At 32.5% G+C, this 15,546-nt stretch overlaps 3 protein-coding genes across 4 annotated transcripts; 2 read left to right on the plus strand and 1 right to left on the minus strand.

The window, feature by feature from the left end:
- The first annotated feature begins 150 nt into the window (after positions 1-150).
- On the plus strand, positions 151-5,804 carry LOC120344886 (uncharacterized). The gene is made up of 6 exons (XM_078112839.1): positions 151-310; positions 729-903; positions 1,366-2,520; positions 4,319-4,430; positions 4,840-4,943; positions 5,055-5,804. The coding sequence occupies exons 3-6, from the start codon at positions 2,506-2,508 to the stop codon at positions 5,313-5,315; spliced, it is 492 nt and encodes a 163-aa protein (XP_077968965.1). The 5' UTR covers positions 151-310; positions 729-903; positions 1,366-2,505; the 3' UTR covers positions 5,316-5,804.
- A 95-nt stretch (positions 5,805-5,899) lies between these two features.
- On the minus strand, positions 5,900-9,797 carry LOC144422994 (uncharacterized). The gene is made up of 5 exons (XM_078113137.1): positions 9,435-9,797; positions 8,682-8,809; positions 8,115-8,328; positions 7,815-7,920; positions 5,900-7,541 (listed from the first exon to the last, which is right to left on the minus strand). The coding sequence occupies exons 2-5, from the start codon at positions 8,757-8,759 to the stop codon at positions 7,289-7,291; spliced, it is 651 nt and encodes a 216-aa protein (XP_077969263.1). The 5' UTR covers positions 8,760-8,809; positions 9,435-9,797; the 3' UTR covers positions 5,900-7,288.
- A 3,421-nt stretch (positions 9,798-13,218) lies between these two features.
- LOC144423048 (matrilin-1-like) lies at positions 13,219-15,425 on the plus strand. Of its 2 annotated transcripts, none has more exons than XM_078113221.1 (4): positions 13,219-13,345; positions 13,691-13,865; positions 14,589-14,652; positions 15,255-15,425. In XM_078113221.1, exons 1-4 carry the CDS (start codon positions 13,282-13,284, stop codon positions 15,402-15,404), a joined length of 453 nt encoding a protein of 150 aa, XP_077969347.1. In that variant the 5' UTR covers positions 13,219-13,281; the 3' UTR covers positions 15,405-15,425. The 2 variants fall into 2 exon arrangements, with proteins under 2 accessions (XP_077969347.1, XP_077969349.1); XM_078113223.1 differs by lacking the exon at positions 13,219-13,345 and adding an exon at positions 13,448-13,607.
- Positions 15,426-15,546: the final 121 nt, after the last annotated feature.

Below are 15,546 nucleotides of genomic sequence, written 5' to 3' on the forward strand. Positions count from 1 at the left end.
CATTGCATCTTAGCCACCTGTGCTGTATATTTGGAAAATATGAGCATTTCGCACTGTGACTAAATATCCTCAAGTATTTATCAATTCTTTGAAACAAGTTTCTTTAAAATGTTTTGGTATTTTTATTATTCATTTTGTTTACAGAGCGTTTAACGTTTTTCAGAGCTAATCATTTTTACTGCTAGTTACATCCGCAAAGCATTACAATCTATATTTGAATTTTGTCAGTTTATATGATTCAGAAGAATGAGAATCGAAACAATATTTTTGTTGGTTCTTCTTCAATACCCGAGGCATCTGAACGCAGCAGGTACTATTTCATTGTTATGACTTTGTTTTAGAAAACTTACTGAAAACAAGGTTACTCATACAGGTATAAGGGAGATTGATCTGAACAAAGATTTTGAGTTGGTAAATACCGATCGGCACTAAGCTTAAAAATTGTTCATATCAATACAATCAGTAAAAGATGTGTGAGGTATTGAATTCCATATACATGGAGTTTTTGGAATGAACTTAGGAATTATAGATACACTAACAGTAAACCGATGAGAGCTCGCAGTCAGTTGTATTTAACGGCTGAAAACTTTTTAGGGGGACAATATTCACATTTTTGAACATTTGGTAAGCGGTAACAACGGTTACCTGACAATATGAAATGGTAAATTTTGTTTAGATAATATAGGATTACATTACGTTATGTCTCAAATATTAATTTATTTTGCCAGAATGTCGGGAAACGCCCATGGATCTTGTATTTATGCTGGATGGATCGGGTTCTATCACAAATGTGAATTGGGAGCTTATGAAGTCATGGGTCAAGTTGGTAGCAGAAAATTATGACTTAGGCGGATTAACACAGATTGGCGTCGTTCAGTTCTCACACTGGTTTTCAAATGAGAAGTAAGCTATAGAAAGAGATTTCATTTTATTTAATTAGATTTTAAGTCGCATTTATAAATAATTTATTTAAATTATTTGAAAGCAGCTGCTCTATTAGTCAAGATCAAATTGCCTAGAAACAGCTGCCATGACATGTATTTGGCTTAACTTTGTGGCGAAGAATGATTTCTTCTTAAGCGTCAAATGAGATCATCATGATCACCATAGTTGTCAAAATTATGTCAACAGTGTTTTAGCTCTGTTGTGTATTTTAGTGCTTTATTAAAAACTAACAAGGAATTAGTTTTGATCGTTTTCCACTTTGTTCCACTTCGCTGCGAGTGTTTTTACGAATTTTATCTGGGTACAGTAAGACTAAGATACATTCTTCTAAAATCATTTTCCGCGTTTGTTTGTATTTTCAAATTCATTGTTATTCAATAAAAAAAATTCGATAAAATAGTTTTCATTTTCTTTTCATAGCACACAGCCATATTTAAAAACTGAAATTCAGCTAGGAAAACTGAAGACCAAAGCCCAATTGAAGGTAAAATATTCATCAAGGGTTGAGCAGTCGAGACTGGTACCGTCACGGTAAGATCAGACAGTTCTTGCTGATGAGGTATCGAACATGGCGGAATAAAAAGTATTCCTCTCTAATTAAAATACAATAGTAAACTTTCGAGATAATCATTTGGTTCTATATTTTGAAAAAAAAAATTCCTTTCGTAACAACAAAAAAAACAAAACCCAAAATTTAGCATATTTTAGATTCACATGTACAATAAACGCAGTTGCAAAACAAAGCTAGTGAGATGGTGGGGTCACGTTCTACGCGAAAAAGAACTAAAGTCATATTTGTCGTATGAATTGTCTTATTTAACGATTTGTTCACAAAATTGTGATACCTTCAGAATTCAAAATGCAATTAGCTTTAAATTAATAACTGAGTATTCATTAGGCCGCTGTTGACGAAATATCAATTCATGGGTTCACAACTTACACTGCACATGCTATCAACAAAACAGTGAACGAAGATTTCATGAGATCTGATCGTTTTTATGATGCTTCAGTGAAGAAAGTCATTATTTTATTTACAGATGGAAGGTAATCTTGTCTAAACAATGTCTGAATACACGCAAAATGCACCTTTGAATCGTATCGTTAACTGTAGTTAATGTTTTTGTTATTATTGTTAATGTTCACGGTTCATGTAATGGTAGTTAGCAGAGTTCTTTTGATATATCCGTATATTTAGCCCCTTTGTTTTTCAACTTGGGTTTCTGCGCGATATATATTATTTTTACACCATCAAGATATTAGTTGTTGAAACTCTAAATAAATTTTATTTCAAAGCTGATTACTACTTTATTATTTACCAAATTATTCTAATCTTAGACATCCAAAAATTAAGAAGTAGTATAAAACCGTTTTTGTTTTGCTCGATTTATTGAAGGTATGCTCGTGTAACAAGTCTTAAATAGGTGTGTAGATTGTAGATGGTTATAGATAATTTTTTATATCTTTTGAAGATCTACCGACAGAAATGATTTGCTTTTGTCAGCAAAATATGCTCGGTCAAATGGGATTACTATATTTGCAGTTGGTGCTGGAGGTTATGTAATGGAGGAATTACAGGTAATCTGAAAAGTTGTAACAAATTGAAATAAGAGAATTTTTATGCATCAATATGGTATAGCTTTTCTATCTTTTGTCTAATCATTATATGTCTGTGTATTAAAGATTGTTAATCAACAAGACTGAGAAAGTATAACCAAATTAGTTATCAGGATAAAACTCTTTTTGACTGAGATTGATAAGTAACAATGTGGGCTACTGTAGTTGTTTAAATGTTCTTTCTATTTGGGCATCTGGAGTGAGACCAGCTTCTTTTCTGTTTCTTATATCTGGGATTGGCAAAAAATATTTCATTCAAATAATATATTTTATTAAATAATTAGGCATGTTGCACGGAGAAATGACGTATCGCGGGAGCTCGAGCTGATATGCGACTGGCGACGTTCCATTTAATCGCCCAGGATCTCCGCTGATACATTAGGCCCGTTCTCCAGAAAAACGTTAAGCCATGCATGCAAAATTGCAGATCAATAACGGCAGTGTATTGCGGAACTGCCAGTTTATTTGGACGCTGCGCGGCTCTTCAACATCTCAGCTTGTGCGATTTTCTGTGGCTAATTGTCAAAACATGTTCACTTGAATTCCTAACTTTCAAAGTTTCCCCAGTTGTGGAATATCGAAGTTAGTTTACGAGAAAATCACCTGGAGCAACATCCAACAAATCGATACATCCATACGTTTGATATCAGAGCATTTTGTTTCCTTATTGCAAACGATTGCGGGAGTGCTACCATAATACACTGCATTTGATGAACGATCGTTTGCAATGAATTTTCTTTTTACTTATTATATGGAATATTTACTAGTGACGCTCTGATTCGAGTCTTTTGCCACCATTCACGTTTTGCCTGTGCTTGAACTTATTTGAATAAACAGAGCTAGGATTGTGGGCATGGACGTGCCAAACTTTACTGCTGTCCAGAATGAGGTTATGATAATGATGTCCTCCAACTTCAAAAATAATTCGGGGGATAAACAAGTTAAAGCTGTTGCTATACATGAGAATGAATAAATTAAAGGTCACGTATGAGGGGAATGTTTGTAAAATTGTGATATATCACTTAATGACCAGACGAGCAAAACGGCGGTCATCCATTGCTGATTCATCACAATCAGTTTCACAAATCTATACACGTCATGTCATCTTTTACTTGAATAAAACACATAGAGAAAAATGTGTGATATCGTGAACTCTACAGCTTGGATTTGCTGCCCGCTCATCCGCTGGCCCGCCTCAGAGTGAGGATGAAATTCACTTAGTCTAAGTTGAATTAAATGTTTCAAGCATGGTCTCTACTGGCACAATAAACCACTTCTCAAATATCTCAATACCTGTATCTTAAAAAAACAGAATCGAGCTATGTTCATCTATAGATCATAGTTGAATTATACTCGATGAAACTTGAACTCGACCTCGGCAAAAACAACTTTGTGTTGGCATGTAATAAGACTCCGGCATCCCTTTTAATTTAGCATTCACTGGTATCATTGTCTTCATTACGATTTTAATATTCATAGTTGTAGCAAATTTTATTTATGTCTTTGTGTTCACGTTTAACGACATAGTTGAATTGGGATCATATGAGTAGGAAGTATCAAATAAAACGATAACAAAAATATTTTTTTAGTAACGAACAAGACCTAACCTTGTATAGCTTTGCTACATCGGATGTTTAAACCGAAAAATATTAAAAAGTTACCACGATAAGTTGTGATTGAAAAAGCAGATTGGGACAGTCGTAAAATGCAACAAGTTTAACCTAACTGACGGATAAATTTCATATACTTTTATTTACAGATTATTGCAAATGGCCAGATCAATAACAATGAACGAGTGATTACAGTTTCAAATTTTACTAGGCTGAATACTACAGTAGATATTTTAAAGCAAGGTATATGCGCTATCCAAGGTAATGTTGATATTAATAGTCAGTATTTATTGAAGCTGCTACGATATGTTAGTAGCATGTAATTTCGAACTACGTTTTCAAAATATTACTATACCTATAATAATTAAATGTTCCCCATCTCGACGTCATAAGCCGAAATGATATTCGATTTTTTTTTTGTTAGAATCAGTGGATTATAAGATGAGATGCTTTTTGCAGGCTACCACAACACAATCAACGATTGAAATTTATTTTCTCGTTTTCGAAAAGCATTTCGTTCAATGCGCATAGCTAATAATAACTCATTTCCTACAGATTTTATAGCATATAATATAGAAATTTACATTCATCAAAAGGTATAACAGCTAAAATGTACAAACTAAAGAGGGAATTATATAAGATTCAAAAAAATATTTATATTTGTTTATAGTTCCCTTCATAGTGTCTCGCTACACTTGCACAACCTCATCGCTAGAAGTTCAATGGAAAACAACTACATTTAAGTCGGTCTTCTCATACAGACTTCAAATTCAGGTTAAATTTATAAATACAATAAAAGTCATTTTATTGGTTTAAACACTTTCACTGTGCGTTATAACATGTAATTTTATGCTAAATATCACATTTATGTATTTAACTTATAAGGATCTCAAGACCAAAGAAATCAAGGAGACAAGCGTTCAATTACTCATGAAAAAGGAACCAACAATAAAAATTCACGAAGAAAACACATCTTCGGAGTTTGCTTGCGTCACTACGACAAATTTGTATATTTCAAGCAACTACGAAATCGTTGTTGAGCAAATATCGGCAAAAACAAACAATCAAATAAAAACCATATCCAAAGTTCTTCACAATGCAAATGGGAAGACTATTATGCGGTTAACGTTTCTTGACTTTGTCTAGCTTATATTCGGGATGTCAGACTTTTCAAAAGAAGATATTTTTTACACATACCAACTTAAAACACATGTAAATCTATATATGTGTGCGTATATTTTTCATTCAGTTCAAATAAACATATTAGGACAATCCATCTATTATATGCTGATATAGCCACCACCACATTCAGAGTATAATAAACTGGGTTAGGAATGCGGAACCGGAAATATTCTGGTCCACCAAGTTCTGTTCTTTATGCATTATTTACTACTTCCATGGTTTCTTATTTGGGGTGAAATGGTGAAGAACATTTCATAAAAATAATGCCAACTGATTACAGCTCCAAAGTTGATTGGAATCCTGATTCAAAATGATAATACATTCAATTATTCAGGCTCTACTTGGGCATTTGATACTGGCAAGGAAAGCTAACACTGCTTGACAACCCAATCAAACTCAGTTCAGGTGAATTAAACTGAATATTCTCTTCTTCATTCAGATTCCAGTTTTGTCAAATAAATTATCACCATGTAATGTAAATAGATTGAAATCATGTTTTTGAATTTATAAGGAAAATTTATAGAATTTTGTAATATTATTCGAGGACGCTTTCGAGGTCAATTTGCTTTGATTCATTTTAATGAAATATTTACTATGCACACATTTTACACTTATATTAGTAAATCAAAAAAAAAATGAATGTAATAAATTTTGATCGTATTTAGTGATAATATTTACTGCCTTGGAGAAATTACCATTATTTAAATGTTTAGTACAAGATTATATTATTTAGTTTATACTACTGTCGAATAACTTATTCTCGAACGTAAAGGCAGTCAGCTAACTAAAGAAAATCATTCGAGCACTATGTTTTTACGTTGTTACGTATGGTTGTTCTCTTTTGGTACGAGACTAAATCATTTAGTTTATACTTTGCCGAATAACTTATTGCCCAAAGTAAGGGCAGTCAGCTAACTAAAGAAAATCATTCGAACATGTATGTTTTTACGTGGTGACGTATGTTTTACGTCACAACTCACAGATACCGCAATCAATGTTATGCTACGGTTCACATCATGAGAAAGCGTTTACCAAGATTTTATATGTGATACTTGTTTAATTTGGAAAGATCTAGTCTAGGTCATAATTGAACAAATACATTCAATTCGAATTATTAATTTAAGATTATATCGTTACAAACCTTATTTATATATAATCTGTTTGACTTATATTCATAGTTTTGTACAAGACAAAAACAATAATGGACCATACAAGTATGTTCTGAATTTGGTTATATTTTAAAGTTTCTATAACGAACACTTGAACGAGTGTGAACTCATCACTTAGTCCTATAGCATTATAAAATAAGACGATTCCACCAAGCTTCAAATTATTGAATACCAATTATTGTAAGAAAAATGTCAGTGGCACCTACAAACAAAAAAGAAACACACTTAAAAAAATATGTTACTAATTTAGAAGGAAACAGGATGGATGCTATCAGGGTAAAGCTTTCAACAAAATATGACTTGAAATTAACAATATTTGTTGAAAACACTTCAGAGTTAGACAATAGTGCTTGTGTACTTGCTTTCATTTATGGTAGGAAATAGAAAACCAAGGAATATCACAATACATCCATAATACAATACATCAACTTCATTTATATTACGGGATTCTTAAAAAAGTGGCAAATGTATTGCAAAGAAACCATTACCAGCCTAGATCATGTTATGCCAGTTATACGAATCCAGATCCACAGTTGCCTTTATAATGAAAGATCCAAATTTTACATCTCCGATATGCAATGTTATTTTTGTTTCAATGAGTATCAGCTAATACAAGCGCAGAAGTTCAAGAACAAGTAGTAATGGTTAAAATTACAATGCTTGTATGCGTTTCAGAATGTATAACAAGATTCACGACTAAACAGGAGTGGCAATGGATGATTGCTATTTAAAATCAACATGTCAAGAATCATATTCATTTTTAGGCATTTAATTGATGTACGGATGTTCTTTTGTTGTGCTATTATTCATTTCTTCGTATTGATGATCTCCGTCTTTTATTTTCTCATAATTATGCGGGATTTCATAATTTTCTTCTTTCTCTTCTCTTAACTCATAATTTCCGGAGTTCAGTTGTGATGTTTGAATTTCATCAAAGTTTTCATAATAACTCGGGACGTCATTAACAACCCTATTCATCTCTGAAAGACGTTGTGGTTGAGTTGCGATTTTTTGAGAATTCCTTCAGTAAACAAAAAATAAGTTAGAATTAATTAATAAGTAGGATTTTAAATAAGAAACATTGGATTTGTTTTCGGAATTGCTTCTACCATAGAGGAGTTAGACAAAACAATCGACGAAAATGTTAGAGCCCAGTATTGCAGACATTGTCCCAGACATTGAGATTGCGCATACAGCTGTATAAAGAGACACACCTTACTGATTCAATTAAGAGTGAATACTCCAAATTTTCGGAAAATATACACATTTTGTTGTAGTATCGAACATTTCTCACCTCATTTTTTTGTTTCTACAAATCAGCGAACCAATTCCAAATAGAATGATTGCAAGAATCAATGTGACTATGGATGAAATAATTGCAACCAATAAATTGTCGTGGCCTGCAATATATTTCAACATATAGTAAGAAGAAGCATAAACGTTAAAAAAATTATCAGCATTGAACACAGGTTAAACATGAGAATCAGAAAGTCAGTGAGCATTTTATGTAACCACAAAATAGTAGTTTTAAAAACTCTGATTTTGTGCACTTAAGACTAATGTCTCTTATAATTTGTAAGCTATATAATCTTACCACAAGAAGTCGTTGTAGTAGTAGTGATTGCACTAGAGGGAAAGAAAATGTTTATCTTCGTAGATTCTGTGTTATTTGCATTGGCAGACAATGTGGAAGTATGTGTCATGTCATTGAGAGTTGTAAATTTATGATAAATATTTGTTGTTGTCATTTCAGCAGGCGCCGCGGTGGACGTTGTACTACAGGCAGTGTCTCTTGAACAATTGGTCGTCTGAAGAAAGTAATTGTGTTTAGCAATTTTTCGATACAATATATGTACGATAATATTTGTATATTCCAACATTTATTTAAATCCGAAGTTTAATGGTTGGACGTTCTTCAAAAAGTTAAACAAATTTAAAAATGCTCACAAAAATATTAATTCACACGCTTATGAAAAATAACGTCGGGCGCCCTGAATAAGAACTACTAGATATTCACTTTTACGACTGCGGCTTATACGCTGTGAAATAGTAAAAACTATTCACACAACATAGAATGATGATCCTTTTTTTTTGAACCTTTTAGAAAATCAGAAATTATTAACTTACTACAAATAATGGCATTTTTTTTATTATTTCTTACCTCAAAATTAGAACCAATGCAAATATTGGGCCCCGTTCTTCCCGAGTCAATGCATGTTCGATTACGTACTTTCATCATTGAGCTGCAGTTACATGTACTCAACGATGACCAGGTTTCCCAGTATCTTCCTGCACAGTGTAAAGATTTAAAACAAAAGTTTTTTTGCCTGTTTTGATTAGAATGGCTGTATTTTTGTACGTAGTAAATAGGTTTAAACTTAAATAGGAAAAATTGCCAATTGCTTCTTATTCGCAATAAACCCTTCGAAACTCTACAAATATCGATGACTTGCCCATACACGCCTTCTCAAGCTGTAGTGCAATACGTCCGCAAACATGGTCGGCGGAGAAAGACGCAAACGATAAGCCATTAAGTGAACCACTCCGTGTCGACGAGAAGTCCAACACTCTTGCACATTGTCACATCCCTCATGAGATTCGAACCAGGGGCGACTATACCATTGGGCAAGGTAGGCTAAAGCCTTGAAGCCTCTAACCTCGTAGGCCTTAACAATCAATTTTAAGCTCATATTCACTGTAAATCCTTTTTGAATTGTGAAGCCTTCAGAGTTCCAGAATAATGTCACTTTAAAACTTTATATTTTTATTATTCACGGTAATAATTCCAAATATTTACCGATTGAAAGATTAAAAAATTTGAAATATGGCCGAATAAATGATTTTGTAATAATACATCAACTTGAAATCCCTATTATGTTATATCCCATGGTTTAAATTTGTCCCAGATTCGAACCTGCATTCCAGCCGATCTAAGTATATTCTCCATTATTGTATTAATGCACTTGTTTTGTCGAATTTACAAGCGGTGACCGGGCTCCTGATGCAAATGTCTTTAGATTGTAGTAGGCCCGTGAGAGATGTTACATGATTTTTCTTTTTTTTTACTCAAAGCGTCTCCCTGATAACTCAGATAAACATTCCTGTTAAAATCTTACGACTTTAGTGTTGGTACTAAGTTGGCGATATAGTTGCACAATGACAGTGAAACTTGAAGCAAACATTATAATAATCATTTATGCACTAATATTTAATCAAGAGTAGTTAGTTTTGAACGGAATATTTATGATAGAATTCATAGTCGCACTCACTAGGAATAAAAAAAAATCGTATCTGATTAAAATACGGGCGGTCGCTGAAATGCCAAGTGCCACTGAAATCATACCGTATTTTGTTGGCGCAAAGAGCAACAGCGAATACCTGTTGATGCGATACTTGAAGTTATTTAAATTAATGTTATAAAGTTTAAGTAAAATAACGATCAGTAAACATTGGTATGATTTAAATGAACTAAATTAAAGTCAATGGCATTAAAATACATAAATAGTTATTTGTATAAAGAAAAAATGACATAATCTACAAATTAAGTAGACTTATTACATTAAAAGTTTGTTACCGATTAATCGTTGACATACAAATTCAGTTGGTGCATTCGCAGCGCAATCGACGTCATACCACGGTACATTTGCAAAATACGCGTTAAACCACCCCATAGCACCACAAGATTGGGTACTCTCACTAGAAGGTTCTCCTGAGTTCCAGTTAGTGTAGGTTAGTTCTGAATTGTCATTCCATATGAAGGTATTACTTGTGCCAACTTCCTTCAATCCAATATAAAATCCATAGGGTTGTCCTGTGCACAATAAAATGCCTTATCTTAGGGTAACGTTTTGTCGTGTGTAATATTTATCCAATATGAACATGGCTGATTGGGGCTGTTGAACATAATTGGAAACATGTGCGAACACTTGAATACTGATGAATTAAGAATTCATAAACCAATGTATGGAGATTTCTCGCGCAAATCCCAAAACCCATGAGCAAAAGATTCTAATGACCATGATGATAAATAACCTTAAGTAAATTCATTCAGGGATTTGAAATAAAAAGTGAAATGTCCTATTTACCTGAGGTAGCTGAGACTTGATTCTGAATAAACGTTTGAATCTCGCTCGTTTTAATCATTGCCATCTCACCATCATTGTTTTTACAGAATGTTTCACCATCGGCATATGGTTTTATATCATCTTTTCCGGATACGTAATATTGGTAACTTCCAAATGCATTCCACTCACCTCTACCTGGTTCGCAAAAATAAAAAGTTTATGAATAAGCAAATAATTTGAAAGACATGATATATAGTATATACCAACCTGCGTTAACGACAGCAATCATCCAAGGAAATAATCCAATGTATATAAAAAGTTTCTCCTTCATTTACGCGGCTAATTATCTATCATTTCTAACTTTCCCCATAACATTACAATTTGAATACAAAAATTGAAATAAAACAAGAATGGTGTGTATTTGCGAGCTGAGAACGTTTCCATCTTCTTCATCACAAAATTGAGGATACTCAAAATAGTGTTTGATTAGGTTTAAAAACTAACAACAAATTTGTCTATATACCGTGACTCAACGTCCTGACTGTAAAGGCAGCTATGTTTTCATGCAGCAGAGAACCCTGTGGAAAACTAACTAAATAAACTATCCATGACAACATTAAAACATCAAAAGCTATGACCGATTAGATAACTCTACTAAATTTCTTCCAAAGCTAATAATACAATACACGCAAAACTTATGAATGAATGATTTGATTGCCCATAAGTACATTGAATCTAATTATTCGAGAATTTTCATTATTATTATCAGTACACTGCGACTAATTATCAAATTTCTAGCCACATTACTTTCAGTATCAGAAGAATGATGCAGCTGAAACCCTAATTCGACTCGCCAGGATGAAATCGTAAGCAATATGATCTAACATTTGTAAGATCAGTCAGTTCTTATCTTACAATGCCTAAGCCTAATATGAGTAATAAAGGTAATATTTTTATAAATGTAAAAATAAATAAAGATTTTGTGGGGGACAGAATGAAACTTTCTATTACGAGTGGGATATTTCCATAACCTTTTAGTTACAACGTTTTTGAAATGACTGCAAAGAGAAGATTAAAGATGAATATGCTCCAAAAGACGATACCTATTACAAAGCTAATTAGCAATGTTATCATATTATTCAGTCACTTATGTTGATGTTATTTTCGAGCGAACCTTATTCATACAGAAACATAGCGGTATTCTGAAAACTGACAACACTCAGATATAGGTATGTGAAAAATTATAACAGGGTTGACCTAATACTATTTATTGGAATTTCTAGCGCAAATAAGATGGTTATTATATTGAAAATACATATCTGAATCAGATTTTAATATACGAATTGTTTTCATATGAAATTCTTGATTCTGGTTTCGCCAATCAAATCGATTTATGCGTTTTGGTTTCTACTGCAGAAGCCATACGATAACCATTACTATGGCCTTCTTACTACGGAAATGCATGTCGAAAAAAACAACAACGGAAAATGAAGCAGAACGAAGATGGAAATGACACGTACCACAACTATTAGAATAATACATGAATATCATGACAACTTTATAAGCAAAGCCAAGTAAAGCGATGAATATCGTGGACTATACTAGAGTTTTAATCTAATAAAAGTTTAGTAATCTCTTGTGACCGACTGCTGTGCTATCGTGAATGTCAAAAAAATTATTTAACCATTATTAAAAAAACACTATTTGATATATGTAAAAAAACTATTCATTCATAAAATAATAAATCCATGAGTTCAAATCATTTGCGTTTTGTGGAACAAAAAAAAATAATCATAAAATTCCGAAATTTGTGTTGAAATAAATGAACGATTGTTGGTAAATGAGATGAATTCAGGTTTTAAGTTACACAAAAAAAAATTAAATTATATGTAACAACATGATTTCTCGAATATCATTTTTTTCCTAAGGGGTGTAATTAGACACTTTTATTTTCCATTGCAGAAATGAGAGTAACATTACTATGATGACTTGTGCAACAAACACTATTTTCTGAGAGTAGAAGTGTGAGCTACATATTTAGTGACGACTTGTGTTTATTTTGTATGTGTGTGTGATTCGTTCAATCTATTCGATTTTGAGCCAGTTTTGGGGAAGTTTAACGAAATTTGATTCAAAAATTACGATTATATATTGTAAACTGTATTTTAGAGATACACTAAGATAACTGTTTACGTACTGACGTTTGCGCAAATGATTCACTGGAATAATTAGTCATAAAAAATGAACCTTGGTGATCCCCTCGCATATAATTGATCACAGTATAGTTAAATCTGTATTCAAGTTGCATTTGTTTGCATTTTTGTTTATCAGTGCATATTATAGCCACCTGTGCTGTATATTTAAAAATATGAAAATTTCGCATTGTGACTAAATATCTCAAACCGAAATTAGTATAGCGATACCAAACAGTGATATGTAAATGGGGCATTGGAGTATGTATCAAGCGCACGTATTTAACTTATTAGACATATTTTCAATTTCAATAAAATATGAATGAATAATATACTAGTGGCAGAAGTAACTGAATGCCAAGGATTTATCAATTCTTTGGAACAAGTTTTTTTTTAATGTTTTGGCATTTTCATTATCATTCTGTTTAACATATTTTTCAGAGCAATCATCCGCAAAGCATTACAATCTATATTTGAATTTTGTCAGCTTATAGGATTTAGAAGAATGAGAATTGAATCAATATTTTTGTTTATTCTCCTTCAATACCCGAGGCATCTGAACGCAGCAGGTATTATTTTATTGTTATGACTTTTTCAGGAAATTTGCTAGAAACAAAGTCATTCATTCAAGGAAAAGGGAGCTTGATCACTGATCAATGTTAGTGCAACCACGAAACGCCATCAAGAAATTTTGAGACGTTAAGAGATTGAAGCATAGAATTGAGCGTTGGTTAATACCGATGGGCATGAGGCGTAAAACTAACTGAATTTAACGGCTGAAAACTTTTAGAGGGACAATATTCAAAGATTCAAAAGAAAATTTTAAAAGCGGTAACAACGGTTGTCTGACAATGTGAATGAGTTTAGAAAATATAGGATTACATTACATCTCAAATATTAATTTATTTTGCCAGCATGTCGTGAAACGCCCATGGATCTTGTATTTGTGCTGGATGGATCGGGTTCCATCAGAGATGAGAATTGGGAGCTTATTAAGTCATGGGTCAAGTTGGTAGCAGAAAATTATGACTTAGGCGGATTAACACAGATTGGCATCGTTCAGTTCTCACACTGGTTTCCAAATGAAAGGTAAGCTTAGAAAGATATAATCATTCAACAAATCAACGTCAATAAAGTAAGATTTTCATTTTATTCATTTTGTAAGCCGAATTTATAATTTTTCTTTAAATTATTCAAAGCAACTGCTCAATCAATTAAAATTAATTTACCTATAAACAGCTGCCATGCCATGAATGATTTTTTTCAAGCGTCAGACCATGAATGTAGCTTCAAAAATTTTCTGACTTAAGTAATGAGCTGTGTTAAATATTGTAAAATTTTTGGACATGTTAGTGGACATAACGATCGTTTCGTTATTATGTTATTGTTGTTCTTGTTGTTCTTTGTCATAGAAAAAAAAATCGTTTTTCTCTTTGATCACTGGACCAATCGCTTTGAAATTTAAGTGCCTAATTTTTTGCTAGAAGGCTATTACTTTGATTTATTTTAAATATTCAAGTGAGCTGTATAAAATTCGTTATTTTGTGTGCTATGACGTCATCAAAGTTTGCTACCATGTGGCGCTACGTTTCCATATATTGAGCATAGCTCTCTTGTTTTAATTACCCAAAAAGTGTTAATTTTAAACTTTGCCATTTTGTTGTTCCACTTCGCTTCGTGTTTTCACTGCTTTTATTTGAGTACAGTCAGCATACATTCTTCCAAAATCATTTTCGGCTTTTCTTTGGGTTTTCGAATCCATTGTCATTCAAACACAAAATATGATAAAATGATTTTCATTTTTTTTAACAGCGCACAGCCATATTTAAAAACTGAAATACAGCTCGGAAAACTGAAGTCTGAAGCCCAATTCAAGGTAAAATATTCATCGAGCGTTGAATACCGCTGAGAGGGGCAGCGTCACGGTACGATCAGACGAGAGTGCTTGCTGATAATGTCTCAAGCATGGTAGAATAAAAAGTATTTTTCTATAGATAAAATACAATGGTGAAATTTCGAGTTAGTTATTAGGCGACATGGGTGTCAAAAAAAAATTGAAAAAAACAGCAATATCATTCGTAAAATCAAAAATACTAAAAACCAAAATTCAGACGGACTTCTTTTTTTTTTTTTTTTTTTTTTTTTTATATATTCATTAATAAATAAAACACAATTGATCGGTACATCTACAACAATCACTAATCATGAACAATACACAATTCATCATATAAAATAATCAGTAAATGTATCATAAAATTTTCCATTTTTGATCAGACGGACTTCGTGTGTACACGAAATGTAGTTTCCCAACAATGCTATTGAGCTAGTGTGAGTCACCTTCTATGCAGAATAGAATTTAAAGGAAAATTTGTCGTATGATTTATCTTATTAAAAAGATTTGTTCACAAATGTGTGATATTTAAATATATCAAAATGCAATTAGCTTCAAAATAATAACTTGAACTGAGTATTCCTTAGGCCGCTGTTGACGAAATATCAATTCATGGATTCACAACTTACACTGCACATGCTATCAACAAAACAGTGAATGAAGATTTCATGAGATCTGATCGTTTTTATGATGCTTCAGTGAAGAAAGTCATTATTTTATTTACAGATGGAAGGTAATATCTTGTGGGAACAATGTCTGAATACACGTAAAATGCACCTTTGAATCGTATCGTTAACTGTTGTTAATGTTTTTGTTATTATTGTTAATGTTCACGGTTCATGTAATGGTAGTTAGCAGAGTTCTTTTGATATATCCGTA

The sequence above is a fragment of the Styela clava genome, chromosome 5 (assembly GCF_964204865.1).
Source record: "Styela clava chromosome 5, kaStyClav1.hap1.2, whole genome shotgun sequence".
Taxonomy (NCBI): domain Eukaryota; kingdom Metazoa; phylum Chordata; class Ascidiacea; order Stolidobranchia; family Styelidae; genus Styela; species Styela clava.

Bases quoted from the DNA above. Each gene is read 5' to 3' on its own strand.
- LOC144422994 (XM_078113137.1), bottom strand. From the start codon at position 8,759: ATGATGAAAGTACGTAATCGAACATGCATTGACTCGGGAAGAACGGGG. The intron at 7,921-8,114 runs GTAAGATTATAT...AATATATTGCAG, and splicing joins TACTACAACGACTTCTTGTG to GCCACGACAATTTATTGGTT. The intron at 7,542-7,814 runs GTGAGAAATGTT...TGTTTACTGAAG, and splicing joins TGTAGAAACAAAAAAATGAG to GAATTCTCAAAAAATCGCAA.
- LOC144423048 (XM_078113221.1), top strand. From the start codon at position 13,282: ATGAGAATTGAATCAATATTTTTGTTTATTCTCCTTCAATACCCGAGG. The intron at 13,346-13,690 runs GTATTATTTTAT...TTATTTTGCCAG, and splicing joins GAGGCATCTGAACGCAGCAG to CATGTCGTGAAACGCCCATG. The intron at 13,866-14,588 runs GTAAGCTTAGAA...TTTTTTTAACAG, and splicing joins CACTGGTTTCCAAATGAAAG to CGCACAGCCATATTTAAAAA.
- LOC120344886 (XM_078112839.1), top strand. The intron at 4,431-4,839 runs GTAATGTTGATA...ATTTGTTTATAG, and splicing joins AGGTATATGCGCTATCCAAG to TTCCCTTCATAGTGTCTCGC. The intron at 4,944-5,054 runs GTTAAATTTATA...TTAACTTATAAG, and splicing joins CATACAGACTTCAAATTCAG to GATCTCAAGACCAAAGAAAT.